This window comes from Tamandua tetradactyla, chromosome 1, assembly GCF_023851605.1.
Source record: "Tamandua tetradactyla isolate mTamTet1 chromosome 1, mTamTet1.pri, whole genome shotgun sequence".
Taxonomy (NCBI): Eukaryota; Metazoa; Chordata; class Mammalia; order Pilosa; family Myrmecophagidae; genus Tamandua; species Tamandua tetradactyla.
In genome coordinates, this window is record NC_135327.1 from 224,232,535 (window position 1) to 224,252,250 (window position 19,716).

The 19,716-nt window shown below is 45.4% G+C and overlaps 1 protein-coding gene across 3 annotated transcripts in view; it reads right to left on the bottom strand.

Moving 5' to 3' along the window:
* Positions 1-729: 729 nt before the first annotated feature.
* APBB1IP (amyloid beta precursor protein binding family B member 1 interacting protein) overlaps positions 730-19,716 on the bottom strand; it is a 114,722-nt gene continuing 95,735 nt past the window's right edge. For all 3 annotated transcript variants that reach the window (XM_077153445.1, XM_077153451.1, XM_077153460.1), the window contains 4 exons: positions 11,254-11,352; positions 10,575-10,689; positions 4,039-4,142; positions 730-1,590 (listed from right to left, as the gene is read on the bottom strand). In XM_077153445.1, coding sequence (XP_077009560.1) covers positions 1,078-1,590; positions 4,039-4,142; positions 10,575-10,689; positions 11,254-11,352 — 831 coding nt within the window. In that variant the 3' untranslated portion in view covers positions 730-1,077. The remainder of the gene's footprint in view (positions 1,591-4,038; positions 4,143-10,574; positions 10,690-11,253; positions 11,353-19,716) is intronic.

Consider the following 19,716-nt stretch of genomic DNA (forward strand, 5'->3'; position numbering starts at 1 on the left):
TTGCTAAATATTTTTGGTCCTATAAATTGAATTAGTTTTTTTGTTTTAAATATAACTGAAACCAATGCTAACTTTTTTCCAAATATTAAACCATATTAATAGTTTTCTTAATTATAAAAATACTGTATTATTTCTGATTTCTTTTCTACCCCCTTTAAGATTTCGAAGCATATGTATATAATACATATGTATGTGTGTGTCATGGAAATAAAACTAAGAATTTCTTTAAAGGTCTATCAGAAGCCGATTAGAAAGAGATGAGAAGATAAGGGTAGCAGGAAACTAAGTTATTAAAACTGGGCATTAAATTTATCTCTGAGGGAAAACATCCCAAGTTGAAGAATATATATGATTGTCTTTTCCTGTCCCTACATTTTTGTGAAATGTTTTATGAAAATCCCAAATTATCTAAACTAACATTTTCCCCCATTACTATGGTATACAACCCTAAAAAAAAAGAAAAGAAAAACCTAATATATATACTCAAAACCCTAAAACAAAGTGCTGAGTTGCAAAGCAGCTGCAACTGCTTCTCTTGTTTTCTTCTTCATCCTCTTTTGAATTTTCTGAAAATTCTGAAGGTCATAGAAAATATATTTAAAAGCAACAAAACTTTAAAAGGTATAGTGACATTAAAAGCAATTTTTAAAAGGTCAAATATATTATAAGACATTTAGTTTTAATATCTCATTAGATTTATATATACAACATACTTCTAGAAATACCACCTCCAGGAAAAACATAACTTTTATTAATTCGATGCTTCTAAACCTATAATAATAAATGAACATAAAACATTTTAATTAAGTTGGAAGGGAAGATAAGTTCAATTTAAGTGAAAATATATAGGAAAGATATGTACATTCAGGCAGATACTCTAAATTCTGTGTTCGGTTGATGATTATGAATGTTCTCGGGCAACTCTGAAAAGTTTCACCTCATCCCTAGTCTGAACACTTGGGGATTTTAGCGACAATCACCAAGATGTCACCGAAATAAAGTGGCAAAAATACACTGGGGTGGAGGGGGGTCAGAAAAGATTCCACCCGGCGCAGCACCGCCATTTCTGCGCTGCGCTTAGGCCACGTTGCCTCGCTTCTTTTGCAAAGCTTGCATGAGATCCGACATGAAGTCTTGCTCCCCGCCTCCCCCCGCTCTGGGGGGTCCTGGGTTCTCGCGCCTCTTGGGGGGAATGGGGGACTTTTGGGGGACAACGGGGGGCGGTTTCCGGGCTGCAGGGACGGGGGCGACGGGGGCGGGGGCCGGCGGGGGCGGCAGAAAGGATCCCGAGGCCCCCGCGTCGCGGTCGAACGCAGGCGGCGGGGGAGGCACAAAGTCTGGGGGCGCCTCGCTGAAATCGGGGGGCGGCGGGGGCAGCTCGTCGTCCTCGGCCGTCGGCGGCGGCGGCGGCGGCGGCGGGAGGTCGTCGGGGGGCGCAGGGAAGCCGGAGCCCGGGGGCAAGGCCGCTGTCCCGGGGCCGCAGGTGTCCGAGGATCGGCGCAGGGGAGGGGGCGGGGGCAGACTGGCCTTCGGGAGGGGGCACGCCCGGGGCGCCCCCAGCTCGTGCGGACCGAGGGCTGGCTTCTTATCCTTAAAACAGAGCAGAAGAGAATCATTTCAATGGCCCCATCGAGGCGACATCCCCAGTGCTGGGAGGTGATGTGTGCCCTGGCTGCCCACGGGACCCGGTGCTCAGGGTGCCCCTTGGCTCTGGGCGAGGAGGACGCCTGCAAATGCTCCCTACCGTGGGTGCAGATCCCACCCCTGCTGGAAGTGGAAGGCTTTGCCAGACTCAGCGAAGCGTTTAGTACTGTGTTGAGATGATACAAGTCTCTGGAATCCACCTTATTGGACAGTTCTCACCATTCACTAAAAAGCCTGGCGAGGATCTTACCTAGTTCTGGGATTGCCCTGACCAGGTACATCAGCCAAAGCAGCTCAACACGGAAGCAAAACGGCACTCCTGGACTTTCCCCTCACTCCTTAGCCCCAAAGACTTCCACCAGCCTAATAGGCATTTGCAGAGATAAAACTTCCCTTGGTATGAGCTGAGCGGGTGGTGAAGCTCAGTGGTCAGGGGGTTGTGCCTGTAAAATTATTTTCTTCTTGGGCTATATCCCCTCAATGGCGCTGAGGGCCTCCTAAATCTTGTTCTCAGAACTTCCTGGCTTAAATGTCCTAAGGACAAAAGGAGATGGGAGGGGGGAAAAGTGACCAGAAATAGAAGTTTCTGGGCTACAGGCGACCATTGTGCTAGCCTGGGCACAAAGGAAATCTTTCCTGGCAGAGAGCTTGTGTTCCCGGCTGAGAACAAAGGTGCCTTATCCCAGGACCCTGGACCTCGCCGGAGCAGTTGGTCAAAATTTGGCTCCTCTAGTTTAACTGTTTCCAGGAAGGCAGTGTGGTGGTGTAGAAGCCAGGTGCTCTCATCTGTGGTCCTGGATTGACCTGTTCCGACCTGTATAAGGCTGGGCTGCTTCATCCAGTGTAAAATGAGCATCTCACCTTTTACTATTTTCTGCTCATGGTTAAGATGAGATCGAATGAGATAAAGGAGAGAGTTTTTCAAAATTAAAATCATGATGCATGTGCTACTGGTAAGCCAAGACACCAAAACTGGTTAAAGGCTAACAAACACGTAGGCCTTCATTTGCCAACATTGGAACAGTTAAAAATCATTTATATTTAGGTACTGCAACTTGAAACAAGAGTTTCAAGCAGCTGAATGGAATCTCTCTGCTTTAGTGGTCATCATGATTTCCAATTTACATCTTATCAGGCTTCCATTTTCTTTCTTTGCCTAATAACATTTTGCCACTGAAGATAAAATTTAGAAGTTTTTTTTTAATAAAGTGCTTTCAGGATTAAGTTTTTATTTTTTTACTTAGCATAATAAAACAATGACATGTTTTTAAAATTTCAGAACAGGCAACTTGGCAACTGGTGTTCACATATAGTATGGTGATTTCTATTCTAGGATTCTTTACTGCTGTCAGCATTTTTAAATGCTTCTCTTCAACTGGCATTATAGAAACATTAAAATAACAATAGCGGGCGGGCCACGGTGGCTCAGCAGGCAAGAATGCTTGCCTGCCATGCCAGAGGACCCGGGTTTGCTTCCCGGTGCCTGCCCATGTAAAAAAAAAAAAACAATAGCTGAAAGTACATTAGATGGCAAGATTGTCAGACTTGAGAAGATAAGAATATGAGAGAAACACAGCTTTTTAAAAGTCTATAGTGGTTCTAAAAATGTATTAGAAGTTCAAAAAAAATGTATTAGAAGTTCACCAGATACCCTAGATTTGATTGTTTCCAGTGGGGGAAGGGAACAAGTGAAGGTGAGAAAGAAGAGAAAAAAATGAATGAAGCTGAACATACTTGTATAAATACAGAATAGCTGAGTGCTATGCTATTGTCACAAGTATGTCAGGTTCTTTTGAATCACATGGGAAATATTAAATGGAACTTTTATATTCAATTGAGGTGTTGTGGGTATGATTAGTAGCTAATTTACAATGATTAGGTATAATTATTAGGTTTAAATCAATCTGCATTAATCTACTCTACTGAAAAAAAGTCATGGAGAATGTTATACAATTTAGCTATTGTTTTAAAATGTGGTTTCTACTCCAACACCCTGAGGATGTACATAGACATTAAGGGAAAATACAGATTACAGAAAATGCTTATTTTATAGTGTAACCCCTCTAATTGCCTTGTCGTTTGGTTCTGTGGCCCAGTTAAAGCACTTAGAGAGCTAAACGCAAAATATTTACCAAGCCCCAGCATTTAAGACGCATTCTTACATGCTCCCAGAGTGGTATGATATTAGCTGGTTTTGGCTTTTGATTCTGGCTTACATAACTTTAAAATAAAATAAAATAAAAAGCAAGCAATTACTTAATGGAATTACAGTGATTTCTTAGTTGGTGGAATGAGTTTTCTCATTTTAAAAAGGCAGTTCCTAGAACGCTGCTGATGGCGTCCAATATGGGATTATAAGGGGCAGAATTTACGCCCGGTACCCTGTGGCCGCACCTTAGGTGTTTCCGCTTGTTTCTGGGCCTCCTGGAGGGCGCTGCTGATGGAGTGGGTGGTCTGGGGAATCTGGCCATTGGGCTGGGTGCTGCCTGTTTTGGGTCCTGCCAGGCAAGAACAGAGAGAAGACTGGGTAAGGCATTTGCAACCTTCTTGAAAGTTCATCTGAAAGTATAAAGTAGTTACAACTTCCAACCTAAAGAAAAGGAGGGTTAGCAAAAGAGTCAGGAAGTGATGCTCTATAAAGGCTAGGGACTAAAATCTGGATTAACTGGGGTCTAGAGAATAGCACGTTCTGCTTTTAAAAATGTCCTTGTAATCGGAGACTGAATCCTGAAAATCTCTCTCTTGTTAATTCTCCTGGTTGAAGGCTTTCCCCCCACTTCTGACATACATTTACTGAGTTTCACACTATGCTTAGTAGAGGAACAATTTTGGGGCATCATCCTCAACACAAAGTACCACAGAAAAGAGCAGGCAGGGATGGGTGAAATGCACAGATCCTCAGGTAGGCCCCGGAATCAGGTTTTATTTTTCCACAATTCTGATAAGCACCTGTTTTATCTTCCTTTGCCCTTTCCGTGAAAAAGCATGAGTAAATGAGGCTTGGCAGTTCTAAGAGAGTCAGATGGAAGCAGCCGTACATTGGTTTCTCCGGCCGGTAGGACTGCGTTCTGGTGGGGGGGGGGGGGGCCGGTTTCCCACACCTGGCGGCATTTCTCCCCTGCTGACCTGCGCCCCCAGCCCACAGTAGGGGGTCTTCTACTTCTCTCCGTGACGAGTACTGCTGCTGTGCCCAGGACCCGCGACTCCATCAAATATTTTTCCAGTAATTTGATAAACCCATGAAACTACCCAGCAAGTCAAAGAAGGCTGTTAGGGGATTTCAGGACATTGGAGAGCGGAAAGGAGAGTTTGATGAGGCATGGGGACTCTCGACATAGTCACAGAGTCTCTCTCTACAAATGATTCAGTACAGAGCAAAAAATACTGCCTGTGCAGGAAAGAAAATGGATGACACCTTAGCCAAATAGTTGACATCAGAGTTTCCAGCAAGGCACATAGACTTTAACACTCAATAGCACTCACAGCCCCAAATGCAGAAATGCAGAGATGAATTATGAGGAGACATCAGAAAATTCAGATTGAGGAACGCCCCAGCAAAGCAAATGGCTGTGTTCTTAAAAACTGATGTTGTGTCAACAGACAAAGGAAGGCCGAGGAATGTTCCGGAAGAAAGGAGACGAACGGGGGTGATGACTAGACACCACATGTGACCTTTAACCAAATCCTGAACCAGAGAAAAATGATGCTATAAAGGACATTATTAAGACAATTCGCAGAATTGGAATATGGACTGCAGTTTAGGCAAAGTGTTCCGTGAATAGTAAATTTCCTGAATTCAATAACTGAATTATGGCTAGTGAGAGAACTAGCCGTATTTTCAGGAAATGCAAACTTAAGAGGTAAAGAGGCATGAGTTATACAATTTACTTGCAAATGGTTCAGAAAAAAATATGTATATGGGTAACATATGAAAGAGCAAGAGGAGGCGAGGGAAGAAAGGACCATAAAGCAAATGGCAAATCATTCCATATTGGTGACTCTGGTTAAAAGGTACATGGGGCTCTTTATACTATTCTTGCAACTTTTCTCTGAGTTTGAAATTATTTAAAAAGGAAATGAAAAAAGGTATTGGTGTCCATTTATATATTTAAAATACTAGAATCCATTATGACAACTGCCTCTGTGGTCAGTTTTCTCAGTGTAAAGCCCACGTTCCTCACTCAGCAAGGGCAGGTGTCTTTGTGCAAGAATGGCTTCACTTGCCTCCTGTGACATCACAGGTCGGCTGTCAGAGGAAAGACGGGGTGGGAACTCCCCAGGCAGGAGGCTGCTCCGACTCTAAGGCCACGGAGACGCGTCTCTCGAGCCACGAGTCAGCCACATCTTTGCTCTAGAGTCGGAAAGTTTCAGACAAGAGGCTTACATCTCTTTGGTTCCAAAGTGCTCCATCTTCTCATTTCCTTTGGCCTGTTCTCTTTCCCCTTCTCTCTTTCTTTACATCTTCAAAATTCCTTCTTTATATAAAATGCAAAAACCTTTATACAAAATTCAAGTTGGATTTTGAAGACTATTGGAGGGGGGAGTTCCTTAGGAGGGCAAGAATAATATTTTCTTTTCCAAACGCTGCTTTTGTCCAAACGCAGGCACAACAACATGCTGCACACTTCTATGCCACAAGGGTGCCCTGGTCTCCACCATCTATGAGAACAGACAGGATCACCTTTATAGTAAAACCCAAATGCTCTGAGGATCCGTCCTGCATTTACTAGGAAGTCCAGTGTTTTCCACGGGGCTCTGCTCCAACCCGAGAGCACTCATGGCTACTCATGTTATCCATATATTCTGAATATATGTTATCCATGTACTCGGCAGGGCGCTGCCTGTACTGGGCCCAGCTGTCAAGGAGCATCAGCCTCTCCCACTCTCTCAGCCTCCAAGGGTCCTCACAGAGGTGGAAAGTTTATCAAACACAACCGAGCTCAAATGTTTCACAGGGTTCAAGAGCATTCACAGAGGGAGGACCGAGCGCCCCCTTTCCTAACCCCTCTGCTTGGGAAGGGTGCATGTCTCAGGCCCTCTTGGAATGGGTCTGAAACAGAGCCCTGCTTGGGACTTGTTCAGGACAAGGGCAGCTTCTTCATGCTGAAGTTTTTAGCTGCATGAAAAACACGAGCCTAGAGGTCTCAGTGTCGATCTTTGCTGCCTCCTGGAGACAGTCTGCCTGAGAATGGAGCAGAACCCGATCACATCATTTAAATGCCTGGATCTCACTGTGCCTGAAACCAGATCCCAGATCCCCCTGGACTTTCCAGTTTTGTGAGTTAATGAATCCTCCCCACTCTTTTTCTGTTGCTTAAACTAATTGAATTGTATTTCTGTCAATTGTCATGTAAGAGTCTTGACTCAAAATAGTTGGTACCGTCATACATTTCATAAGTATAATAAATGCCTCCATGGCTATTCTCCAATGTGAAGGGAAAACCATAGTTGACCTGGGATAAATCACTTGTTAACGATGCTGGATGTAGGGCAGTGCCTCTGTGTCTCTTCATTTGGTTGATCAGAGCCAGAAACACGCTCGCCCCGTTGGGTTTGTGTCTCCCAGCCAGCGACCTTGGCCTCTTTCTGCAGGTTTCTTAGGAAACCTGGAGGAGGAAAAGGCAAGGGGAGAGGAAGAGGTGGAGGTGGGCAGAGTGGGATTCTGGATTCCCAGAGCAAAGGTGCAAAAAAAAAAGAGTTGAGGAGGCAAGAGAAGGAATGAGACTGGGGCTCCCTGTCCCTCCTAAGAGGTTTCACCATGTCCCCAGGAAACCCTGGCCCCATTTACAACCATCCTACCGAAGACCAGGGGGGAAAGTAGGCCCCAGGAAGGGAGGGGTCATCAGAAGCAGAGGGAACAGCCTCTGTGGAGTCCCTGAGGTAGGCTGGTGCTTGGGCTTTGAAGAACTGGGGAAAAAGAAAAGGCTGTGTGTCAGGAAGACAGGGGTCTTGTGGGCAGGCTAAGGATTTGGAGCTTCACCTGAGGGCAGTAGGGACCTTTCAGGCAGGGGAGAAATCTCCTTTCCTTTTAATAAGGTCACTCTGGCTGCAGAAAGGAGGAGGGAGAGAGGCCTGCGAATCCCGGGAGTCCGGCTGGGACAACACCGATTTGGCTGACCGATCACAGCACTCGGGCAGAGGGCGGTGGAGCAGGGCCAGCATGGGCACACTTGATAAGCAGTTAGGAGGGAGACTCAGCAGGACTCAGGACTGAGTGGACCTGGGGGTGAGTGGGTGTTTCTTGCATGTTCCTGTGGCATCTTTGTAGGAGGGACGCCTGTGGTTTGGGCTGGACAGGAGATCCCTGGGTGTCCTATCCCAATGGCATGTAATGGCACCCCAGCCTCACAGGGACCTCGACTGTGTGCACCCAGGCTTATGAGCTGATTGAATAGAACCGATGCTGATAAAGTTGTACAGAGAAAGCCCTGGAGCCCCTTCATATCAGAAAATCCAAACACCCATACTCTCATTACCTTTTGAAATTTGCAATTCTCCCCAAGGCAGTTGACCCAGAGAGCCAACTAAGCCCCTAGATCCTCACCTTTGAGTCAAGACAAAATAAAGCCCACCTGCCCTAAACCTGCCCCTAGAAGATAGACAGACCACGGTCCAATCATTAGGCTTCAGGCTAATTTCCCTTCTATGTTAGAGACCCTTTGCCTTCCCTGGAACCCCGTAGCTACTGCTGTCATGGTTTCCTTTGTTGCTACAAAACTTTGGTGTCCAGAATAAATGCCATCATCTGCAACCTTGGCTCTGATCTGCTTTTCCCAGTGCCAGAGCTGAGCCCCGAGAGTGCTTGGCTGCAGCAGCTCCCCCAGCTGACAGGCCACAGAGCCAAATACTTCCTCTGATACATACATCAGTAGCCACAGCCGGGACAGGAAAGTCACCCGGTGACAGCAGGGCCGTCTGTGCCGTCACTGGTTTCTTAATTCTGGGAAATGGCTGATGTCCTGAGATACCGTAATTCCTCTAAAACAGCTCAGCACATGGCTCAACGGCTGATGTCTCAGCCCGATGACAGGCAGGGTGGTCTTCGTGAAAAATAGGCACAACTTGGCAAGAAATGGAGCTGTTCGCTGAAGCAAGGGATCCCGATTTCAGAGAAAAATGCTCAGAGAAGAAAAACTTTCTCTGGCCGTCTGTAAAGGAGGGGGATCTTGGAGTTTGCAAAAAGCAAAGAACTCGGAACCATGGGGGGCTGGACTGGGTCAGATCATGTGGGTCAACATCAATTTGGGTTTCAAAGAGCAAAACAGCAATAACGACTCTGAAAAGTCATTATTTAGGAAACAAAACATGAGTCATACTTAAATACAATTTGGAAAGTTTTTTCTCCAGAGGGCCCTAATAGCTCTCGACTGAATTTATAAAGCAAATATTCAATCCTAAGGTAGGGGTCCTAACTGTTTTTGATGTCCTCAGCAGAGCAGCGTCTGCTGAGATGGTGGACGAGGGTGTCCAGGATGGGCCCTTTCATTACCCGCACTGGGGTCTCCTGGGAACCCTCCTTTCCAAAGGGGCTCTGCATCGCTCACTTCTGGTGGCAGCGCAGAGGAAGAACCTGGTTTTTCTCTCAGCTGGTCAATGAGTCAGACTCGTAGCCAAGAATGTCTACACTGGAAGGTGCCAGGGGGGTCTTCCCTGGAAAGGGGGTCCAACAGAGGCACCCCAGATGTGCTCCTGCGTGTCTAAGAAAGCACCGTTTTCCTACAAGGAAACTTGAAGTTTCAAGCATGTCAAGTGGAATTTCACTCCCAAGTGGGAGGATGAATAGAATTGAGAGTCTCCAAGATGAATAGAATTTAGAGTCTCCAAGATTTGAAGGCCATCTTCTAGGACCATCACGACCCACCTACCAACCGGCCTTGGCAACCCTCTATTTATTAATTCAACAAATCTATGCTTTATGGCAGACCATAAGAAACTCTACGGACATGATGTGGAACAAGCAGGAAAGGTCTCTGCCCTTTCGAGACTTAATGTCTAGTGGAGGACACAGGCAATTAATATGCTAACGTATACATAAAATAATCACAAATTATGCTAAATGCTCTGAAGAAAACAGGTGCTGTGATATTCTCCAACTTGGCATAAACTCACAATCCCCACGGCAACCAGACAGGATAAATCTAATGAAAGAATCATTAGACATTGGGTGAAATCTCTCACTGTCACTTCCACTCTTTGAGGCTGGTTTTTCCCACTGAGGTGACAAAGGATAAGTTTACCAGCCTTTCATATGCCCATCCCATAATACTGGGAGACAGTGACCAGGACTCTTCTGCAGCAAACAGTCTCAGTTCTTTCAGTTGTTATTTGTCATAAAGACAGTGTATATGAACCACAGCTCAGCCACTCAGAAGATCCAAGACACCAAGTTCTCCCATTTCAGTTTCCTAAGTGTGGAGCAGGATAATGATTTAACTTTGCAGAACTCTTGTTAGAACCAGAACTAGTGTGTGTGTGAAGCAGCAATTCTGCCCACCCATCCCTTGATGTTCTCTTCTCCTTCTTAAAAAACACAAGCAAGTAGCTCTTATGGGACCCTTAAGATGTGCTGCCCAAGATTAGGGAAAACACCAGCGAACACTCTTGTCCTTTGGTGTGGGTGTCCTCAGAGCACAGAAGAAGTTGTAGACAAGTAACATCTGCACTCTGAGGAGGCGTGTCTCCCTGCTGGCTCGCCCCAAGCTAGGGCTCGCCACCAGGTCCACCAGCAGATCATGAAAAGGTGGTGTGAGCTCTGCCAAAAGCTACCCATATGGAAATAGAGGCAGGGTGGGGTCTTAGGCCTGACCCTCGGGAGAAAAGCATTCTATATGGTGTCTACAAAATTCTGTTTTCATAAAATGCATTGGATGCTCCTTGAGCATGGGTTTGGGGTTTTTTAAATGCATATCAATTTCTCTTCTGCCTCATACCTGTCACAGGCTGCACTGGTGCAGCTGGGTTGGCAGGGCCCAGGTTTGTCCACCGAGCAGCAAGCCCAGCCCTGGCCACGGCCCGCTGGTAGTTATCATAGAGAGTCTTTCCATACTAGGAAGGGAAATGACAAAGAAGAAAAGAAAATCCATTAAAATGAATTCTGCAGTTAATTGCAATATACATGTTAAGAAAAGAGTTATTCCATGACTACTCCTTTTTACCTCCTGCCTGAGTTTTTTTTTTTTAGTATAAGCATTTCAATAAAAATCCCCAAATTGTTTTTTCTCATGTTAAATAACTTCCCAGATCAGCAAAGTCAGTTAATACTTTCATCTCTGCATTAGAGAGCTTCAGCCACGCAATTCTGATTACATATATTTCTACATAACTCTTGTGACTAGTTGCTGTTTTTCTCAGTTGCTCATTAAACTGGCAATAATCTGCATGAATAAATACCTGAAAAATATCAGGTGAAGGGCAACTCACCTTCCCAGGTCACAGGAAAGGCCTGGGTTTCTATTGCTTCCATCTATTTTGAAAACTTCATGGGCAGAAAAGATAATGCCTGCGGATTACTAACTGCTGGGTCACACAGGCACAGAGGCGGACCATTTAACATGGGGGCAAATCCAGTGGGCAAATCCAAGGTCGGGTGATATGCGGAGGGCTTCTCACCTTTGCAATCCTGATGCCTGTGACCCACTGGTGCAGAGTTCTTGCATCGTCACAGCAAAGGTACTTGATGTACTGGGACTCCTTCTGAATCTGAGGGTGCTAGGAAGAAGCAGTTTAAAAACCACTTATGTGCCCATCAACAGACAAAAGGATAAACTAAATGTGGTAGAGACACACAATGGAATATTATTTGACCATAAGAATGAAGTTCAGATGCAAGCTACAATTGGAGGAAACCTGAAGACATTATGCTGAGTGAAGTAAGCCAGACACAAAAGGACCAACAGTGTGTGATTCCACATACACGAAATACTGAGAATAAGCCATATCATAAAGACAGAAAGTAGGTTACAGGATGGAGATGGGGTTGGATTGGTGCAGAGTTTTGGTTTGGGACCATGGAAAAGTGGTGAAGGGAGCGCAACATTTTGAACATAATTAATACCACTGAATTATGCAGCTTGACAGTGGCAGAAAGGGAGCATTTCATGTTATAAATATGTGACCACAATTACATAAAAAGCCCCGACTGGTGAACTTTAATTTACTAGGAGTTCAAATCACCTTAAACATTTTTTTTAAACTAACAACATATTTGATTTATTGAGGTGCTGGCAAAACACCCAAGTAGGAACGATTTTAGTATCAGGAAGGGGAGGAATTTAAAAAAATGGTTAAATGTCTAAAGGATTTAAGAAATCTGTTACCTGATTCATCATATTACTGCATCATCAGGAACGGTCTTCATTTCTGCTTTTAAACTTTTTAGAGCCTTCCTGTCTATCATGCCTCTAACATCACAAGAATCTGAGCTGCTTCCCCATTTGCCAGGTAAGGGAACTTGCCTGATATTATTCTCATGTGGCAGAAGTAACAGCTGTAAGAACCCAGGCTTCACGTGACTCTGTCTGAGGGTTGTTCTGCGATTTGGAATGCAGAGTTTCTTGATGAGCTCTCTCTCTCTCTCTCTCTCTTTTTTTTTTTTACGTGGGTAGGTACCGGGAACCAAACCCAGGTCTCCGGCATGGCAGGCGAGAACTCTGCCACTGCACCACCATTGCATGGCCCACGAGCTCTCTTTTTAAATGACCATCTCCCACCCAAGTGGGTAATGGCCAGAAGAAAGAATAATTCTGTTCTCTGTGGCACCGCGCAGTGGCGTGGGCTCTCCAGCACCGACCCCCCCACAAGTGTGCAGGCGGGAAGGGGGAAGGAACCCAGAGGCCCCTGTTGTGCAAACACCCTGCACTCTTTCTCGATATCCCTCATAGCTGCTGTGTTCTGTCTGTCAGGCTGTGTGTCCTTGCCACACGAACCTGTCAGTCTGGCCACTGCCCAGAACCCACCCCTCCTTTCCCCCTGCCCCCCCCGTCCCCCCTGTCCCTCCATGCTCAGCACAGGGTGCCAGGCGTGGTGGGCAATCCAGTCCAGATGTGGAAGGAACTGTGGAAGGAATGGAGCCTGCACAAGATTTCCTGCTCAACTGGCCTTCTTGTAGAGATCAGGGGAGGGGGCAGGAGACCAAACCTGGGCTCTAAGATACGCACCATGTGAATTCTCATAATTTTTACTAAACTTATATAGAGCAATAGTTACCAGCCACAACCATCGTCTGTGGGGGCGCGCGTGCGTGTGCATGGTACTAGCCCTTTGTCTCCCTCCACTCGCAGAGGAGTTGGCAATCCTGTTTAGGTAAGCACAAACTGCTGTGGTCCTGAAATGAGACGCCCAGAGAGTGGAAGCTCTCTACCTGTCAGCCTACAAGAAAGGATGAAACTGTCCGATTCCTCCCTAACGCTTGCATATACCTATTTGCACAGCTGACCTAAGCCAGGGGCATGTCGCTTCAGGCTCCTGCTGAAAGCCAGAGCTTCCTGCACCTGGGAGGAGCGCCCGGACAAGTTGTCTTGCTGTTCTCAGAGTTGCATGAGTGTTTGGGACTTCTTGTTTTTGCAAATGAGGAAACTGAGACTTGGAGAGGTGACTAATAAATATTTTACTCCATGACCCCGTAGAACCTTGGAGTCTCCAGACCTATCACCTGGGATTCCTGTACTTATAGTAAGCTTTTAGGACCAAACTCCAGATTTTAATACCACAGAAAAATTCAGAAATTATAAAACGAATTCCTCCTTTTGTCCTTTTGAGCCAAGTGGGGCAAATCTACTCTGACTTCCCTTCTTTAAGTGCTTCAGCCCTCAGAATTTGTCTCAGCGTCTCCAGAAGCACATTATCTGTGATTAGCTCAGGAACCCCAGATTCTGCTGTCCACTCCCCACTGGGCTTCTGCGGGGCGCCTGCAGCTTTCCGTCCCTGCCAGCAGATGGCAGCAAACACTTCTGGATGGCGGTTCAGTGCTCATTGATTCTGAACGTCAGATTTTACTTTTGCAAATGCTGCTCCAGTCATCATCCTCTTGGGAGGCCTTTAAAACTGGAAATCTCTCTCAACTCAGAAATGTGGTCCAACAGCAAAAGGGATTTGTTACATTAATTCACCAAAAGGCAATACCGAAGGAAAATGTCCTCCGTCCCTGGAGCCGTAACTCCCAGGCTGGAAGGAGAATCCCGTGGCATTCCCTTCAAAGGTCCTGTCTGCAAAGCCAAGCCCAAGCCTCGTCTTTCAGCACCAGAAGCCCAGCTCCCTAACTTCAATCAGCAGCCTTGTTCTCGCGGTCGTATTAGAGGAGCAAACACTGGTCTCTGCAGCATTTTAATGCTTATAATTCTTCCTAGAAAGCAGCTCTCCAAACCCCCCCCCCCGCCCACTGAGCCATTAAAAAATTTGACACTGTTACCTTTGGCTTTTGATATTAACTATACATATTTTTTTGGTCCATGTCCTGTGAGAGCCAGGCCTCCAGGAGTGGAGACAGTAAATCCAGTGGTGCTGCACTGAAACACACAGAGTGACTGCTTGTACAGAGGTATCCATGCAAACAGCACAGTAAACCACCCCCCAAGTATGTGATCCACCCACACCTGGTAAAATGTGATGATTCCGTCACATGCAACCACTTCTGAGCACCAAACAGAGGCGAGTACTCCTGAACTTGAGTGCCGGCAACGCTCCTCTCCAATGCTGAGGTGATGCCTGCAACCCTCTGCTCACTCTTTCCCACATTGGTGGGACCATCTCACAGATCCTCCTCCCCCCAGGGGTGCTCCGGGTGGGGAAGGAGGAAGGTGGGGTGGACAGAGTCCAGTCAACGTGCGGGAGAAGCTCGCTGGTGTGCACGCGGCAGAAAGCCAGACATTTTCGTCTTTATTGTCGACGTGTCCCAAGAGTGGTAGAGGACTCTCAATAAATATTTTTTCAGTGGATGAATGATGCTGGATAAGGAAGGCATGGCAGAAGGCAGGCTGGGGACACAGAAGGCACAGAAATTTCTCCGGACGTCTCGGTTAATGGGAAGGCAGAGGCGGGGGGGGGGGGGTGGGGGGTGGGCAGCTAGAACTGGCAGACGGCATGAGGAGCCCCCAAACCAAGGAATGTCTAAACATATTTGTAGCCCAGAGGGAAGCATTCTCTGGATAGAGATGGATGGTGCTGAAGCAGAAGGGGTGCTGGGGTCCCAGGGAGGGCGAAAGGCCAAGAAGGGTTTGTTGGGAGGAGGGAGCCCTCTTCCTCCAGGGAGGAGTGTGGAAGAGGAGACAGTTGGTGTGAAGGTTAACTCGGACCAGGTGAGAAGACAACTAAAGCAAATCAACCCTTCCCATCCCTAGTTTCCTTTTTTTTTTTTTTATTCTTTTTTTTTTAAATTTTTTTATTAATCAAAAAAAAAAGAAAAGAAATTAACACAACATTTAGAAATCATTCCATTCTACAAATGCACTCAGTAATTCTTAGTATCATCACATAGATGTATGATCATCATTTCTTAGTACATTTGCATCGATTTAGGAAAAGAACTAGCAAAACAGCAGAAAAAGATACAGAATGTTAATATAGAGAAGAGAATTAAAACAATAATACTAATAATATATATATATAAAAAGGAAAAAGAAAAAAAACAAAAACAAAAGATACAAACACACAAACAAACAAACAAAAAACCACATTTCAGGTGCAGCTTCATTCAGTGTTCCAACCTAGTTACATTACACTTAGGTATTATTGTGCTGTCCATTTTTGAGTTTTTGTATCTAGTCCTGTTGCACAGTCTGTATCCCTTCAGCTCCAATTATCCATTATCTTACCCTGTTTCTAACTCCTGCTGGTCTCTGTTTCCAATGATATATTCCAAGCTGATTCTCGAATGTCGGTTCACATCAGTGGGACCTTACAGTATTTGTCCTTTAGTTTTGGGCTAGACTCACTCAGCATAATGTTCTCTAGGTCCATCCATGTTATTACATGCTTCATAAGTTTAGTCTGTCTTAAAGCTGCATAATATTCCATCGTAGGTATACGCCACAGTTTGTTTAGCCACTCGTCTGTTGATGAACATTTTGGCTGTTTCCATCTCTTTGCAATTGTAGATAATGCTGCTATAAACACTGGTGTGCAAATGTCCGTCTGTGTCTTTGCCCTTAAGTCCTTTGAGTAGATACCTAGCAGTGGTATTGCTGGGTTGTAATCCATTCTGCCATTCTATGTCTTTTGATTGGGAAATTCAGTCCATTAACATTTAGTATTATTACTGTTTAGATAATATTTTCCTCTACCATTTTGGCTTTTGTATTATATATATCATATCTGATTTTCCTTCTTTCTACACTTTACTCCATACCTCTCTCTTCTGTCTTTTCGTATCTGACTCTAGTGCTCCCTTTAGTATTTCTTGCAGAGCTGGTCTCTTGGTCACAAATTCTCTCAGTGACTTTTTGTCTATAAATGTTTTAATTTCTCCTTCATTTTTTTTTTTTTTTTTTTTTTTTTAAAGGAAAGACAGAGAGAAGGAAGGAAGGATAGAAGGAAGGAAGGAAGGAAGAAAGGGAAACATTTTTAAACATTTTCTTGTTTTATTGTATTCTGTTTCTCCGTTTTTGTTACATGGGCTGGGGCCGGGAATCGAACCGAGGTCCTCCGGCATAGCAGGCAAGCACTTTGCCCGCTGAGCCACCGCGGCCCGCCTCTCCTTCATTTTTGAAGGACAGTTTTGCTGGATATAGGAGTCTTGGTTGGCAGTTTTTCTCTTTTAGTAATTTAAATATATCATCCCACTGTCTTCTAGCTTCCATGGTTTCTGCTGAGAAATCTACACATAGTCTTATTGGGTTTCCCTTGTATGTGATGGATTGTTTTTCTCTTGCTGCTTTCAAGATCCTCTCTTTCTCTTTGACCTCTGACATTCTAACTAGTAAGTGTCTTGGAGAACGCCTATTTGGGTCTATTCTCTTTGGGGTGCGCTGCACTTCTTGGATCTGTAATTTTAGGTCTTTCATAAGAGTTGGGAAATTTTCAGTGATAATTTCTTCCATTAGTTTTTCTCCTCCTTTTCCCTTCTCTTCTCCTTCTGGGACACCCACAACACGTATATTTGTGCGGTTCATATTGTCCTTCAGTTACCTGATCCCCTGTTCAAATTTTTCCATTCTTTTCCCTATAGTTTCTGTTTCTTTTTGGAATTCAGATGTTCCATCCTCCAAATCACTAATTCTATCTTCTGTCTCTTTAAATCTATCATTGTAGGTATCCATTGTTTTTTCCATTTTTTCTTCTTTGTCCTTCACTCCCATAAGTTCTGTGATTTGTTTTTTCAGATTTTCTATTTCTTCTTTTTGTTCAGCCCATGTCTTCTTCATGTCCTCCCTCAATTTATTGATTTGGTTTTTGAAGAGTTTTTCCATTTCTGTTTGTATATTCAGCATTAGCTGTCTCAGCTCCTGTATCTCATTTGAACTATTGGTTTGTTCCTTTGACTGGGCCATATCTTCAATTTTCCGAGCGTCATCCATTATTTTCTGCTGGTGTCTGGGCATTTGATCAGATTTCCCTGGGTGTGGGACCCAGCTGGTTGAAAGCTTTTCCTGTGAAATCTCTGGGCTCTGTTTTTCCTTTCCTGCCCAGTAGGTGGCGCTCATGGCGCTCATCTGTCCGCACGGCAGTCGGCCCGGGAAACCGCGAGTGGAGGCGGGGGTCGCTGGCCGCCGCGGCTTGGGAGAGTGCCGGTCCTAATTGCCCAGCTGGCCCGAAACGCCAAGCGTGACGGGAGGGCCCCGCTATCCAACGTTCCCAGTCAGACCGGGGAGCCACGTGCGTGGAGGGGACCCCAGTCGCCAGCCGCCCCGGCTGGGAAAGTGCGCGCCCCTCGGGTATCTCACCGCAGCAGATTCTCCCTGCCCGTCAGCTGTTCCAGAATGGGGTACGCTGTCTTTTTGGTCTCTGTCTTGACTCCAGGAGCTGTTTCGTATTGTTTCTGTTTCTTTAGTTGCTTTTCTGGAGGAGGAACTAAGACCCGCGCGTCTTACTAAGCCGCCATCTTCTCCGGAAGTCCCTAGTTTCTTTAGAGTGGAAGGCAAGGTGGGCTGAGCGAGGGATGTGTGAGGGGAAGTGGTTTGAGCAGAGTGTTGAACATGTCTTGGGATGAGGCAGAAGATTGTGCTAAGCAGAAAACAGAGGGAAGTTTCTAAAATTCCCGTGAACGCAGGAGAGACCTGGTCAGCCAAAAACAGACTCAAAAACAAGAAGCGAGTGGTTTAGCTCAATTCTATGAGCCCCAATTGTGACGTGGGTTTTGAGCAGGCTAGGAGAAGGTGGGGTCTAGTGCAAACAGGATGGGGCCCCAACTCTCAGCCTGTATAAGTCAATGAGGGGTCCAGTTAAGGTGGGAAGCTGAGGGAGCTTGGTGGCAAGAGAACAAAGTCATGTAACAAAGGTGCATGAGTGATGCTGGATAAGTTCATGAGTTCCCATTTCCACATCTATTACACAGGGGTGTGTGTTAGTTTGGAAAATGCCAGAATGAGATATATCAGAACTGGAATGGCTTTTAAAAAGGGGGAATTTAATAAGTTACAAGTTTACAGTTCTAAGCCTGTGGAAATGTCCAAACTAAGGCATCCAGGGAAAGATACCTTAATTCAAGGAAGGCTGATGCTTCTGCAACACTGTCAGTTGGGAAGGCATGCTGGTCCCTTGCTCCGGGGGTCCATTGCTTTCAGCCTCTGTTCCTGTGGGGGTTCCTCACTTTGCTTCTCCAGGGCTGGTTTTCATCTCTTGGTTTCCCTTGGCTCTCTCCATTCTGGCTTGCCTAATATCTCAGGGTGACATCTGCTGGGCTCCAAGCAACTTGAAACAACCTTATCAAAGGTCAATTGTCCCTAGAGGAGAGGGTCCATGTCTCTGCTCTCCATGTGTCCGCATCTGTGCTGTGAAGTTTCTGTTGGCTCTGAGGTTCTGTCATTCCTCTAGGCTCTGTATACTGACCAATGGAATCAACTAGAGTATTCTGATATAGAATACTCTCCAGGTTCTGGCTTGCTTCTGTTGTTTCTGACTCTCTCCAAAATGTTTCCTCTTTTAAAGGATTCTAGTGAACTAATTGTTCTACTTTGCTAGCTGCTGGAATGCAATATACCAGAAATGGAATGGGTTTTTAAAAAAGGGAATTTAAGAAGTTACAAGTTTACAGTTCTAAGGCCATGCAAATCTTCCAGTTAAAGCAAGTCTATAGAAATGTCCAAGTTAAGGCATCCAGGGAAAGACACCTTGATTCAAGAAGGATGATGACGTTCAGGGTTTCTCTCTCAAGTGGAAAGACACGTGGAGAACATGGTCAGGGTTTTTCTCTCATTTGGAAAGGCACATGGCTAACACAGCGTCATCTGCTAGCTTCCTCTCTAGGCCTGTTGTTTCATGAAGCTCCCCCGGGGGCGTTATCTTTCTTCATCTCTAAAGGTCGCTGGCTGCTGGACTCTGCCTCTCTCAGAATTTTGTGGCTTTTTCTTGTTGTTCTTCAGCTTTTTCCAAAGTGCTTCTTCTTTTAAAGGATTCCAGTAAAACCAATCAAGACCCACCTGGAATGAGTGGAGACACATCTTCATCTAATCAAGTTTAACACCCACACTTGACTGAGTCACAGCTCTGTGACGTCAGCAGGAGCTTCATGTGTATTTCTGCCATTCATTCATTCATTCATTCATTCATTCATTCCGCAGATATGTGAATGTGCCGAGCATTCAAAGTGCATCATAGGCCGGCTCCATCGTGAACTCTATAGAAAAAGACCCTGCCCTCCAGATGACTGTATTCTACTAGGGGAGAAAGCCAATGAAAATACAAAATGCTTAAAAATACAGTTTTAGATCATGAAAAATATCTTGAATAAAATATAACAGAGCCTAGGGCAGAGGTGAGAGACAGAGCAGGGTTCCAAGGCCCTTTCCCTGATGCTCTAACACCTCGCCTCAGTTCTCAATACAAACGCTGTGATCTCTCCCAGAATCTGCGTATTGCCAGTGTCCCACCACATCCAGCCACAGAACAGAGTGAGAAGGAATTCACAACAGACTGATGTCA